Source organism: Rhinopithecus roxellana, chromosome 16 (genome assembly GCF_007565055.1).
Source record: "Rhinopithecus roxellana isolate Shanxi Qingling chromosome 16, ASM756505v1, whole genome shotgun sequence".
NCBI lineage: Eukaryota > Metazoa > Chordata > Mammalia > Primates > Cercopithecidae > Rhinopithecus > Rhinopithecus roxellana.
Genome location: NC_044564.1, coordinates 18,020,362 through 18,033,719, shown reverse-complemented (window position 1 = coordinate 18,033,719; position 13,358 = coordinate 18,020,362). Strand labels below are relative to the sequence as shown.

Sequence of the window (13,358 nt, the reverse complement as noted above, 5' to 3'; positions counted from 1 at the left end):
AGGTGGTCGAGGCTGTAGTGAGCCAACATTACGCTACTGCACTCCAGCCTGGGAGACAGAATGAGACTCCCATTTCTTTAAAAAGCAACAACAACAAAATAAATAAATAAAATAAAAAACAAGAAAACAAAACAGGACCAGGCACAGAGACTCACGCCTTTAATCCCAGCACTTTGGGAGGCCAAGGCAGGCGGATCACCTGAGGTCAGGAGTTCGAAACCAGCCTGACCAACACAGTGAAACCCCATCTCTGCTAAAAATACAAAAATTAGCCAGGCATGTTGGCGGGCCCCTGTAATCCCAGCTACTTGGGAGGCTGAGGCATGAGAATCACTTGAACCCAGAAGGCAGAGGTTGCAGTGAGCCAAGAACTCACCACTGCACTCCAGCCTGGGCAACAATAGAGTGATACTCCATCTCAAAAAAAAAAAAAAGAAGAAGAAGAACACAGGAATTGTTCATAATCTCACTCCCTGAAAGGGAACCCCTGTTGACATTTTGGTATCTCTTCTTCCAGCAGTGTTTCTATGCACAGATTTCATTCCTTTAAGTCAAGCTGGCATCAATGCCTACTGTTTTGTGACTGAATGGCCAATCACCAGCCAAGGATCTCCCTCATCATTTTAGGACGGAGTCACTCTCTTTGTACCATCCTGTACAGATGAACATTTCAGTTGAAAACCCATACTGGGAGGAACAGGCTGACATCGACAGCTTTGCCAACGCGCGAAGTACTATAGTTCTTGGGGAGAAAGGAAGCAGAATCGCTGGCCCAGGAGTTCTGCACACACGTGTTTCAGGCTTTTGGACCATGACTCCATGCTGGCCCACAGAAGGCCCTTGTCAGAAGAGCAGTCATAGGCCGGATGCAATGGCTCATGGCTAGAATCCCAGCCACTTTGGGAGGCCGAGGCAGGAGGATCACTTGAGCTCAGGAGTTTGAAACCAGCCTGAGCCCTCACCTCTACAAAAAAATTTATTTTTTTGAGACAGAGTCTCACACTGTCACCCAGACTGGAGTGCAATGGTGCGATCTTGGCTCACTGCAACCCCCACCTCCCGGGTTCGAGCGATTCTCCTGCCTCCCAAGTAGCTGGGATTATAGGTGCACGCTGCCATGCCCAACTTATTTTTTGTACTTTAGTAGAGACGGGGTTTCACTGTGTTGCCCACGCTGGTCTCAAACTCCTGAGCTCAGGCAATCCACCCGCCTCAGCCTCCCAAAGTGGTAGGATTACAGGCGTAAGCCACTGCGCCCGGCCAAAAAAATTTTGTTTTTTATTATTCAGTCATGGTGGCTCACACCTGTAGTCCCAGCTCCTCAGGCGGCTGAGGTGGGAGGAGCACTTGCATGGCCTGGAAGGTCAAGGCTGCAGTGAGCTCTGATCATGCCACTGCACTCCAGCCTAGGCAGCAGAGCGAGACCCTTTCTCAAAAAAAAAAAAAGTTCGGGCACAGTGGCTAAAAAAAAAAAATCAGTCTGGGTGCAGTGGCTCACAGTGGCCTGTAATCCTAGCACTTTGGGAGGCTGAGACAGGTGATCAGGGGTTCAAGACCAGCCTGGCCAACAGCAAAATGATGCTCTAACCCAAAATTAGCTGGGCATGGTGGCATGCGCGATGGTTCATGCCTATAATCCCAGCACTTTCGGAAGCTGAGGCAGGTGGATCAGTTGAGGTCAAGAGTTTGAGACCAATCTGGCCAACATACTGAAACTCTGTCTCTACTAAAAATACAAAAATTAGCCCAGGCACGGTGGTACATGCCTGTAATCCCAGCACTTTGGGAGGCTGAGGCGGGCGGATCACGAGGTCAGGAGATCGAGACCATCCTGACTAACACGGTGAAACCCCGTCTCTACTAAAAATACGAAAAAATTAGCCGAGTGTGGTGGCAGGTGCCTGTAGTCCCAGCTACTCTGGAGGCTGAGGCAGGAGAATGATGTGAACCCAGGAGGTGGAGCTTGCAGTGAGCTGAGATCGCTCCACTGCATTCCAGCCTGGGCAACAGAGCAAGACTCTGTCTCAAAAGAAAAAAAAAAATTAGCTGGGTGTGGTGGCACATGACTGTAGTCCCAGCTACTCAGGAGGCTGAGGCAGGAGAATTGCTTGAATCCAGGAGGCAGAGGTTGCAATGAGTGGAGATCGCTCCACTGCATTCTAGCCTGGGCGACAGAGCAAAACTCCGTCTCAAAAAAAAAAAAAACAGTCACATGTGCTTCTGTTCCCAGGGTGCCTCTCCCCTTCTCCCCCAGGCTGGGTCTCTGCTCCTTGCTGAGGTCTCCAGCTTTCTGCTCCTCCTAATCTGGGTCCCTTCTGCCTCCCTCATGTGCTTGTGCCTTTATCCTCTCTCCAAGGGAGCCTCCTTGTGCAGCCTGCCAGTGGGATGCAGGGCCAGCTGTCCCTTCTCCCTGGCATCCTGCCAGCCTGTCATGGTTGGTCACTAGGATTCCCCAGTGGGAGGAAACCTCAGACAAGAAAAGACACACTCCTCACCCCCAGTATCCACAGTGACCTTGATTTCTTTTCCTGCAGGTCATTTGAACCAATTCTCCGCCTCCTTCCCCAGGGAATCTCTCCTGTCAGCCAGCACTGGGCAACCTGGGCCCTGTATAACCTCGTGTCTGTCTACCGTGAGTGCTGACTGGTCCTGGGTTCAGACACTCATCCAGCTGAAAGCAGATGTGCCCTCAGGGAGTTTGTAGCCCAGGGAGGAGCATTAATTGCTGCTGCCGCTTTTGTGCCTCAGAGCAGAACCCTCTACTTTCCAGCATTTGTGAGACACCCAGCTTAACGGCCCACTCCTGCCTCCTCACCAGAAGCAGGCCTAGCAGGCGAAATACCTGTGCAGAGTTCCCAGACAGCTTTCTTAATGCTTCCCGTTTCCATGTGCAGGAACAGTCCAAAATCTCCATGCCTGCTGGGCTCAGTGGTGCACACAGCTATTCAGGAGGTTGAGACAGGAGAATTGCCTGAGGTCTGGAGTTTCCAGCTGTACTGAGCTATGATCATGCCTGTGAATAACCATTGCACTCCAGCCTGGGCAACATAGCGAGACCCCCATCTCCAGAAATAAAATAGAAGTCTCCATGCTTTCTGCATGAAAAACAACAACCATACCACCAGCTGGTTCCAACCTGGTGGGTCAGCAGAATCACCTGGTGAAAATACAGATAAATCTTGGTCCTTGGATTTATTGAAAAAGAATATTGAGTGGCAGGGCTTAGAAATCTATATTTTTATAGAAACTTCTCAAAGGATCACCATCTTTAGGAGCCACTGGTCTCACTGGTTTGGGTGACATTTTCCATAGAATGAGCGCTGGAAGCCAGGCATAGTGGCTCACGCCTGTAATCCCAGCCCTTTGGGAGGCTGAGGTGGAGGATTGCTTGAGCCCAAGAGGTTGAGACCAACATACGCAACATGGTGCGACCCTGTCTCTACTTAAAAAAAAAAAAAAAAAAAAAAATTAGTATGGGTGCAGTGGCTCACGCCTGTAATCCTAGCACATTGGGAGGCCGAGGTGAGTGGATCATTTGAGGCCAAGAGTTTGAGACCACCCTGGCCAACATAGTGAAACCCTACCTCTACTAAAAATATAAAAATTAGCTGGGCTTGGTGGCATGTGCCTATAATCCCAGTTACTAGGGAGGCTGAGACAGGAGAATCATTTGAACCCAGGAGGCAGAGGTTACAATGAACTCAGATCACACCACTGTACTCCAGCCTGGGTGACAGAGTGAGACTCTGTCTCCAAAAGTATATATATAATATATATATATTTTAAGATTTTATATATATAAAAATTTTTTTTTTTAAAAAAGAGAATGAGCTCTGGAAATAAATACAGCAACTTCAAACCAAGGAGTCACCTCTTGCTTCCCCTACATGGATGCAGAACTCCCACCCATGGGGCTGGGCACACATGTCTTGCCCCCACCAAGGCCTGTGGCTTCACACCCCCAACACCAGGATAGTCCTCACAGACAGGGTGGGTTTCTGGGCCTCGGGCTGATAAGAAGACCCATCCTGATCCTCTGCTGTCTGCTCCTATCCCACAGCGGACAAGTACTGCCCTCTGCTGATCAAAGAAGGGGGGTTGCCCCTTCTGAGGGACATAATTAAGATGGCGACCGCACGGCAGGAGACCAAGGAAATGGCCCGGTAAGAGACTAGCAGTGTGTTTCTGCCTGGAACCTTGATCTGGGGGAGTAAGGGCATAGCGGGCGCCCTCTGGAGGTTAGGAATGACTGAAATTCCCAGGGGCAGCTTGGGGTTGAGTATAGAGGTTGACAGCGTATTGATGTCCAGCTGGGGCCTCTCCAAATGTCATCCTGACCACAGTATGGCTGGAAACTAGATGACCAAGATCTGAACGGAGCATCAGGGCCCTCGTTTGTAAGCTTAGTTTTCTTTTATTCCCAACAAACTCCATCCTTTTATCACTGGGTATTAGCAAGTCAGGTCAGAACTTCTCATTATGTTTGACCACAGACGCTCCCACTAAAGAAAGGACATGATATGGTAAAATACATTCTAGAGATGAGACGAGGCGGAGGAGTGCAAGTGAGCTTGCTCAATGTGAAGGCCACAAACATGGTAGAGTCCCGGCCTTCTGTGGCTGCGTGGCTTTCACTGCAGTGTCTAAAATGCCACTCCCTCCAGTTCTCAAGTCGATCAGGACAGGAGAGACTCTCAGGGATGCGACATGTTGAAATCGTCAGGAACGACCGTGTTTTCTCCAGGATTCATTCTAGAAGGGACAATGGTCAAGCTGACCCCAGCACACTTTTTCATGGCTCTGTATAGAGCCAAAGGTCACATGGAGGAGGGGTCTGGAACTCAGAGGCTCCTCAGACAGCCACTTCCTGGGCCAGGGCAGGGAAGTGTCACCTGGTTCTATTATATCTGACCAAAGGCACTGCTGGCCAGGCACAGGCTCACACCTGTAATCCTAGCACTCTGGGAGGCTGAGGTGGGTGGATCACTTGAGGTCAGGAGTTCGAGACCTGGCTAACATGGTAAAACCCCATCTCTACTAAAAATACGAAATTAGCTGGGTGTAGTAGTGCGCACCTGTAATCCTAGCCACTTGGGAGGCTGAGGCAGGAGAATCACTTGAACCCAGGAGGCGGAGGTTGCAGTGAGCCGAGATGGTGCCACTGCACTTCAGCCTGGTCAACAGAGCGAGACTCTGTCTCAAAAAAATAAAATTTAAAAATAAACGGACAGGGCCCACCCCTAGGTTTTCTTTTCCAGTGCATCTGGGAGGTGGGAGGTGGCCCTGGAATTTTCTTGGTTAACAGGGATTCCCGGGAAATTTGAGAAGCACTGGGTAAGATTGACCAGTTACCTACCACAGTCACTTTGAACGTGTCCAAGGCCTGTGATGGGAGTCTGAGATACTGGCCTATCTGACAGCAAGGAGTAAATGACCCTGGACAATGCTTAGGAGAAGGCCCTCGGCCCCTGTCCACTGGCCCCTCTCCCACTCTGGGAATTTGCTTCCTAAAAGGTATTGGGGCACCCCTTTAACACACAGAGGCTGCAGTGAAGCCCCCAACCCACAGGCTTGATGTGGAATGGGCAAGCTGTCCAGGGTCCAAGGTGACAACTGACAGTAATGGGTGGCAGGGGTCAGGCTGGGGCGGGTGAGACTTGAAATCTGAGCTGGAGTGCTGGGCCCCGGCTGCCACCGGGTAGTGGGGGCCCTTGTGCGAACATAGCTGCCCTCACCCCACCCTGGACCTGCCACTGGATCCGGGCCTCTGGGCGAATCTGATGTGCAGTCAGTTTGGGGACCACTGGTGGACTTCTGGAAAGAGAAGGGTCTGGTGTGCAGGGAAAATGAAGAAGGAAGAGGTCACTAAAGAAAGTTCCAAAGGGTTCTGGAGGTCAGGCCTGAGCTGATTTGGGGACCCCTATCCACAGATGCCCTGGGACTGGGGGTGGTGGGGAGGAAGCAAGTGGAGGACGGCTGGTGATGGCATTCCCGGCCACAGGTGCCATTCCCTGAGTCCCCTGCACATGCCAGGCACTCTGCCAACCCCTCCGTCCACATCATTCAGTCAGCATCACCATCACTGTGAACACGTGTTTACCCAGCTGCCTGATGACCTCGGAGGGACTGGGCTTACCCTAACCAAGCCCACCCTCCAATCCTGTCTCCCTCATTGTCTTCAGCAAGGTGATTGAGCACTGCAGTAACTTTAAAGAGGAAAACATGGACACATCCAGATAGAGGCCTCCACCCCCATGGCCACCACCGCTCTGGACCACAGGCGGAGAGGAAGCGTGCTCAAGCAGCCCAGCGGGCAGGCCCCTTCCGAGGGAGCCCCCCCACAGAGTGAAGAGACATGGGGGACTTTGGCACAACCGACGCTTTTCCTTAACATTAGTGAGATATATATATTATATATATTTTTTGTTAGGGAGTGTGAAGTTTTGTGTGTATGATTTCTGTACAAAAACGAAAGCAACACTCCTGAGTCCTCGCAGCTTCCTTGGCCATTCTCACACCCACTCAGCCTTCATCGCCGACACACTCACTCCTACCCCAACCACACTAAATGCCTATCACGCTGTGAGTGTCCAGTCCTTGTCCAGGAAACTCAGACCCCAGTCTGGCTTCCTTTCATGAGAGGAGCAGGCCTTGGACAGCGCATCCAGCATCCTGACCCACTGCCCATGCCTGAGAACTCCATCTCGGCTGCCGGGCACAGCTGATGGGGTTTGGGGATTAGAACTTACCCCACTGGCTCTCCCAAAAGCCTTGGTGCTCCCAGCTGTGGGCCATCTGGGGCAAGAAAGTGAGCTGTTCCTAGGCTAAGGTCCAGGCAGCCCTGCCCCTGAAGACCTTCCAGGAGCAGGGCGCCCAGTGGCCCTGCTGCTGTCCGGCCAGGCCTGCCTGAGGCCACGCTGCTATGGAGGCTGCCTCCTAGTCTCCCACCAGGTCCCAGGCTGTGGAAAGCCCCAGCCCAGGGATGGTCAGAACTCAAGGGCAGATTCCACTGCCCCTTCTGCCAAAACACATCCAGAACCTGCCCCCTGCCCTGGAAGCCAGCATCTTCTGGGGTCAGGGGCTTGCTTCCTTGCTCCACAGTCTTCAACTGCCCAGACGCTCCCACCAGCAGAACTGAGCCTGCCTCCTCATCCCAGCCTGCCCCGCTGCCCAGAGGACCCCACGCCTCTCAGAGGCAGAGGTCCCACGCCAGCCTTTGACCCACAGCGGCCACACAGCCGCCTCCAGACCAGCACTCGGACTGCCCTGCAGTGGCTGCTTGGGCCTCCCTGGCAGTCCCACCCTGCCCTCAGCTTTACCTTGGAAGCCTGAGAGGCGACGGCTCTCTTGCGCTCCTTCCTCGGTGGACGCTGCCTTGCTTCTCATCGGACACTTGTGGATCACAGGGGCCTGGGGAGCAGCGCTAACCCTGGAGGCAGCCTTTGGGTGATGGCTTTTTCTTCCCTCTTCCCTCTGCGGGCCTGTTTTCAGGTGTTCCTAGCATTTCCGCCTCCAGGCAGGACGGGATGGGTGAGGAGCTTTGGGAGAGACACCTGGCCTTTTTCTCCTGGAGCCTCTCCCTCCCTGTCCTGGGAAGTGGGCGGCAGCCCTGTGTTCCCCCAGCTTGGCAGATGGGCTGCATGCAGCGCTCCCTTCCATCCCACGCTCAGCGGCCCCGGCCAGACCCTGGCAGAGTTCACACCTCATTGCTTTACCCCCTGGGGCCTGGGGAAATGTCTGTACTTTGGGATGTCACAGAAATACATTTTTGTGCAAAATGGAGAACAGAGCGTCTTTTTTTGTGGAGAGGATTGCTAGCCTGGCTTCCAGGCTCTGGAGCAGGACTTGAGCCACCCCCGGCACGGGGACTGCAGTGTGGGTAGTTCTGTGGTAGGGAGGGGTGTGTTTGGTAGGTTAAAGGGCTGCAGGCTGGGGACAGGTGGCAGGGGACTGAGCTGGAGTACCTGTTTCCTATGTGTTCTCTTCACATCCCTGTGCCCACTGAGGACACAGCTGGCAACCAGACCAACAGGGTGCCTGCCCAGGATGGCTCAGCCTGATGGGGGAGACAGATGGCAAATAGAAGATTAGGACTCTGTGCCACCAGCGGGGAGAAGGCAGCGGAGGAGGTGCCTCCTGCCAGTGGATGGGAGTGGGCAGGCAGGTCAGGGAAGCCTGGAGTCTGCTGGGCCACAGTGCTTTAGGGAGAGGGGAAGGAGCCAGCATGGTGTCCCCATGTGTCTAGGAGGCTTCTCACAAGAGGCGGAGTGGAGCCAAACCCAGAGAAAAGACGGAGGCTGCCCAGGACTGGCCCGAGGGGTGGAGGAAAAGTGCATTCTCAGCAGAGGGTCCTGCCAGGGTGGACAGAGAAGCAGCCCCATGTGGCTCTGGCAGTGTGAGGAACAAGGGTGGAATGGGACGGGACCAAGAAGTCGCTGGGGCCAAATTGTGAGGTGCCCAGACTCTAGCATGGCCCAGGGCCGTCCTGGCTGACACCTGTGGTCCCCGCAGCTCTATCGACAGTGCCTTGTCATCCTCAAGAGCTGCCTGGTTGGAATAAGAAATTATATGGTCAGCCGGGCACAGTGGCTCACGCCTGTAATCCCAGCACTCTGGGAGGCCCAGGCGGGCGGATCACGAGGTCAGGAGATCGAGACCATCCTGGCTCACACGGTGAAACCTCGTCTCTACTGAAAAATACGAAAAAATTAGCCGGGCGTGGTGGCGGGCACTTGTAGTCCCAGCTACTCGAGAGGCTGAGGCAGGAGAATGGCATGAACCTGGGAGGCGGAGCTTGCAGTGAGCCCAGATGACACCACCGCACTCCAGCCCGGGCGACAGAGCGAGACTCTGTCTCTAAAAACAAAAAAGAAATGATACGGTCACACCCTTTATAGACCACTGTGAGTGTGTGGATTTCACCCTCTATGTGAGGCTTTAAGCCTGGGCATCAGGACTCAATTAAGCGTTTCTGGAAGCTGAGCACTGACTCCTCCCACAGCCTCTGTGAAGCCGAGGTCCCCTCTTCTCCACCTGCTGCAGGGCCTGGATCTGGCCTTTCTCTCTCTCCCCTGGCCGAGAGCGCCCTGCCACTGGCCACCCACAGGACCTGGGCAGGAAGAGCCTCGAGTATTTTCTCTCAGAACCCTGGTGGGTCGTCGGTGCCTCGGAGGGAATGAGGGCAGTGCCTGCCAGCAGCAGCCAACACTGCTGAACCTTCTTCTGTGTGCCAGGCCCCGGGCTAAGTGCTTCATGTACCTTCCGCTTCCTCAGAACCCTGGCAATAATCTATTTTCAGACAAGGACACTGAGGCTCAGAGAGGTGAAGTGATTTTATTTTTTATTTTTTTGAGACAAGGTCTCACTGTTGCCCAGGCTGAGTGCAATGGCACCATCACAGCTCACTGCAGCCTCGACCTCCTGGGCTCAAGCAATCCTTGCACCTCAGCCTCCCAAGTAGCTGGGACAACAAATGTGCACCCCATGCATTTCTAATTTTTGTTTTTTTGTAGAAATGGGGTCTCACTGTGTTGCCCAGTCTGGTCTCAAACTCCCAGGCTCAAGCAGTCTTCCCACTTCAGCCTCCCACAGTGTTGAGATTACAGGCATATGCCACCATACCTGGCCTGAAATGACTTATTTCCTCAAGGTTGCTACAGTAAAGGAGGGAAAATAAGGTCCTCAGAGGTGCTAGGTGCTCCTCCTCTAGCTCCGTGGCCTGGTACCTGCCATTTCCTGTGTCAGGAACACTGTAGTTCCTGCTCATCCCATCACAGCATCTACTTATCTCACGGGGCTGAAGTTGCTTTATCTCGTCTCCCCCATTGGACTGTGAACAGCAAGCCACATCAAGGCTCTGCTGTTGCCGGGCGCGGTGGCTCAAGCCTGTAATCCCAGCACTTTGGGAGGCCGAGACGGGCGGATCACGAGGTCAGGAGATCGAGACCATCCTGGCTAACACGGTGAAACCCCGTCTCTACTAAAAATACAAAAAAAAACTAGCTGGGCGAGGTGGCGGGCGCCTGTAGTCCCAGCTACTCGGGAGGCTGAGGCAGGAGAATGGCGTAAACCTGGGAGGCGGAGCTTGCAGTGAGCTGAGATCTGGCCACTGCACTCCAGTCCGGGCGACAGAGCGAGACTCCGCCTCAAAAAAAAAAAAAAAAAAAAAAGGCTCTGCTGTAGCCCAGCACAAAACCTGGCACATCGAGGGCTCTCCTTTTAGAAACTTGTGGCCAGGCTGGGTGCAGTCGCTCACGCCTGTAATCTCAGGACTTTGGGAGGCCAGGGCGGGTGGATCCCTTGAGGTCAGGAGTTTGAGACTAGCCTGGCCAAAATGGTGAAACCCCGTCTCTACTAAAAACACAAAAATTAGCTGGGTATGGTGGCACGCACCTGTAATCCCAGCTACTCAGGAGGCTGAGGCAGGAGAATTGCTTGAACCCAGGAGGCAGAGTTTGCAGTGAGCTGAGATCGTGCCATTGCACTCTAGCCCAGGTGACAGAGCAAGACTCCATTTCAAAAACAAAACAAAACACCTAGGTGACGGGATGAGCTGTGCAGCAAACCACCGTGGTACATGTTTACCTATGTAACAAGGCTGCACATCCTACACATGTACCCCTGAGCTTAAAATGAAAGTTGGAGAGAAAAAAAAAGAAACTATATTTTGCCACTCAGCACCTTCAAACATGACCTACCTCTCCAAAAGCAGACTGATGTCTAAATCATAAAGTCATTTTACTGAGTCTCCCTAAGAAATGTGACCTCTGGCCGGGTGCAGTGGCTCACGCCTGTAATCTCAGCACTTTAGGAGGCCGAGGCCGGCGGATCACAAGGAGTTCAAGGGTACCCTGGCCAACATGGTGAAATCCTGTCTCTACTAAGAATTTAAAAAAAATTAGCCGGGCATGGTGGCGCATGCCTGTAATCCCAGCTACTTGAGAAGCTAAGGCAAGAGAATCACTTGAACACAGGAGGCGGAGTTTGCAGTGAGCCGAGATCACACCAGGCAGACAATATGAAACTCTGTCTCAAAAAAAAAAAAAAAAAGGCAGTGGCTCACACCTGCAATCCTAGCACTCTAGGGGGCCAAGGCGGGTGGATCACCTGAGGTCGGGAGTTCGAGACCAGCCTGATCAATATGGAGAATCCCTGTCTCTACTAAAAATACAAAATTAGCCGGGCGTGGTGGCACATGCCTGTAATCCCAGCTACTTGGGAGGCTGAGGCAGGAAAATCGCTTGAACCTGGGAGGCAGATGTTGCAGTGAGCTGAGATTGCGCCGTTGCACTCCAGCCTGGGCAACAAGAGCAAAACTCCATCTCAAAAAAAAAAAAAAAAAAAAAAAAAAAGGTGTGGTGGGATGGGAACTTAAAATTGTGATCCTTCCTGTCCATTTGAGATGTGTGTGTATCTCACAATTCAGGAGTGTTTTTTCAAGGACCTGAAGGCCATTCCATTGAAGTGTAATATCAGGAAGATTGGAGCCTCTGTCTCCTAGTCTCTGCGGGAGAACAGAGTCCTAACTTTCATAATTGCCAGCGAGCACACAGAGCTGCCTAATCACATTTACCATGACCAACCCTTCGGAATTTTTCATTTCCCTTACTCTACTGAAGCCCTCACCATTTCCCTCCACTCCCTCATTCTCCCTTTAAGCCAGACATGGTCGTGCACGCCTGCAGTCCCAACTATTCTGGAGGCTGAGGGGGAAGATTGCCTCAGCTCAGGAGTTTGAGGCCATCCTGGGCAACATAGCGAGAACCCATCTCAAGAAAGCAGAAAACAGGCCGGGTGCGGTGGCTCACGCCTGTAATCCCAGCACTTTGGGAGGCCGAGGTGGGTGGATCACGAGGTCAGGAGATCGAGACCATCCTGGCTAACTCGGTGAAACCCAGTCTCTACTAAAAATACAAAAAATTAGCGAGATGTGGTGGCGGTCGCCTGTAGTCCCAGCTACTTGGGAGGCTGAGGCAGGAGAATCGCTTGAACCTGGGAGGCGGAGTTTGCAGTGAGCCCAGATCGTGCCACTGCACTCCAGCCTAGGCAACAGAGTGAGGCTCTGTCTGAAAAAAAAAAAAAAAAAAAAAAAAGGTGGGAATTAATTGACTTGCAACCAGGGGATGCAGTTAGTATCAGCTTCAGGGACAGCTGAATCTGGAGGGCTCAGACAATGTTGTTCAGACAATCTCTTGCTCCCTCCTTTAGTGCTGCTTATCCATCTCTATGTGTCTTTATAAGTTGGTCTCATTTTCTCCAGCCACAGACAGGGCAGGCCCTCTCCGCACAGCGTAAAGATGGCTCTCAGTTGCCTTATATCCCATTCCTTAGGCTTGAGATCCAAAAGAATGCCCCTTCCTCTCAGCATCTAGACAGTAATCTCACGGAAGGCCTGTGATTGGTTCTGCAGAGTCGAACGCCCACAGCCTGCCGCTCGCCATCCTATGGGGTGAGGGGCAGTCCCTCCAGTCACATGGGATGGGAAGTCGATTCCCCAATCAAAAAAAGGATGTTGAGCTGAGAAGAACAACAGATGTCAGAGGAGTATCCTGGAGGAGCTGGGATGGGGCCAATCAGATGGAGGCGGAGGAGGATGCTGGTATCAGTGGGAGGTGCTGTGGAAAGGCAGGGCTGAGTGGGGAAGGCCCTGGGGACACAGGGAAGGAGGACAGCCTAAAGCCTCTGGCAGGGAAAGTCCGCCTGTAGGTGGTGGCTCACAGCAGGAGAGGCAAGACAGCCCCGTGCTAGACAAGGCGCTTCCATTATTTAATTCTCCCAAACACCTTAGGATGGAGACGCTATTGTCATCCCCCTTATAGAGACAGAAAACAGCTCAGAAGGGCTCAGTAACTCGCCCAGGGTCACACAGGTAGGAAGGGGCAGTGCTGGGATTTCTGACTCCCGCCTAAGTTGGATCACCCATAGTCAGAATCTGCACCACATACCTCCACTTTTCTCTCCGTTTGCAATATCTGAGAATAAATAGCAGGGAGGTAAAGCTGTCACCACAGACCAATCTTGGGCGAGCCCTGGCCCTCTGGAGACCTTAGTCATCACATCTTCGAAATGGGCACAATTTTGCCTCTCGGACTCACAGCAAACCGCTGGATCTTTTAAGCGCCCAGGGAGCTACGCGCATGCGCGAGGCTGCGAGGGCGGGCACAGGGGACCGCGGGGGAGGTGCGCGCGCTCGCCTGGTCTTTCAAAAGTTACCTGGCGGGTGGGGCTGAAGTTAGGGGAGTTACCAGCTGCGCGCGCGCCGGCCCCGCCCTCAGCCTCTTCAGGCACCTGTTGGCTTGAGGGTCCACTCGGCCGCAGCTGCCATCCAATAGGCAGACTCCCTGATCCAGTCCGGCCCG

General features: G+C 53.0%; 1 protein-coding gene and 1 long non-coding RNA gene across 3 annotated transcripts in view; one reads left to right on the top strand and one right to left on the bottom strand.

The window, feature by feature from the left end:
* Positions 1–7,782, top strand: part of ZER1 (zyg-11 related cell cycle regulator) — a 43,264-nt gene extending 35,482 nt beyond the window's left edge. For both annotated transcript variants that reach the window (XM_010360895.2, XM_010360894.2), the window contains exons 14-16: positions 2,535–2,632; positions 4,061–4,163; positions 6,183–7,782. In XM_010360895.2, coding sequence (XP_010359197.1) covers positions 2,535–2,632; positions 4,061–4,163; positions 6,183–6,240 — 259 coding nt within the window. In that variant the 3' untranslated portion in view covers positions 6,241–7,782. The remainder of the gene's footprint in view (positions 1–2,534; positions 2,633–4,060; positions 4,164–6,182) is intronic.
* On the bottom strand, positions 4,395–13,112 carry LOC115893869. Its single transcript, XR_004053893.1, has 2 exons — positions 12,945–13,112; positions 4,395–4,752 (listed from the first exon to the last, which is right to left on the bottom strand). It is a non-coding gene; the product is annotated as an uncharacterized LOC115893869 (long non-coding RNA).
* Between the last annotated feature and the right edge of the window lie 246 nt (positions 13,113–13,358).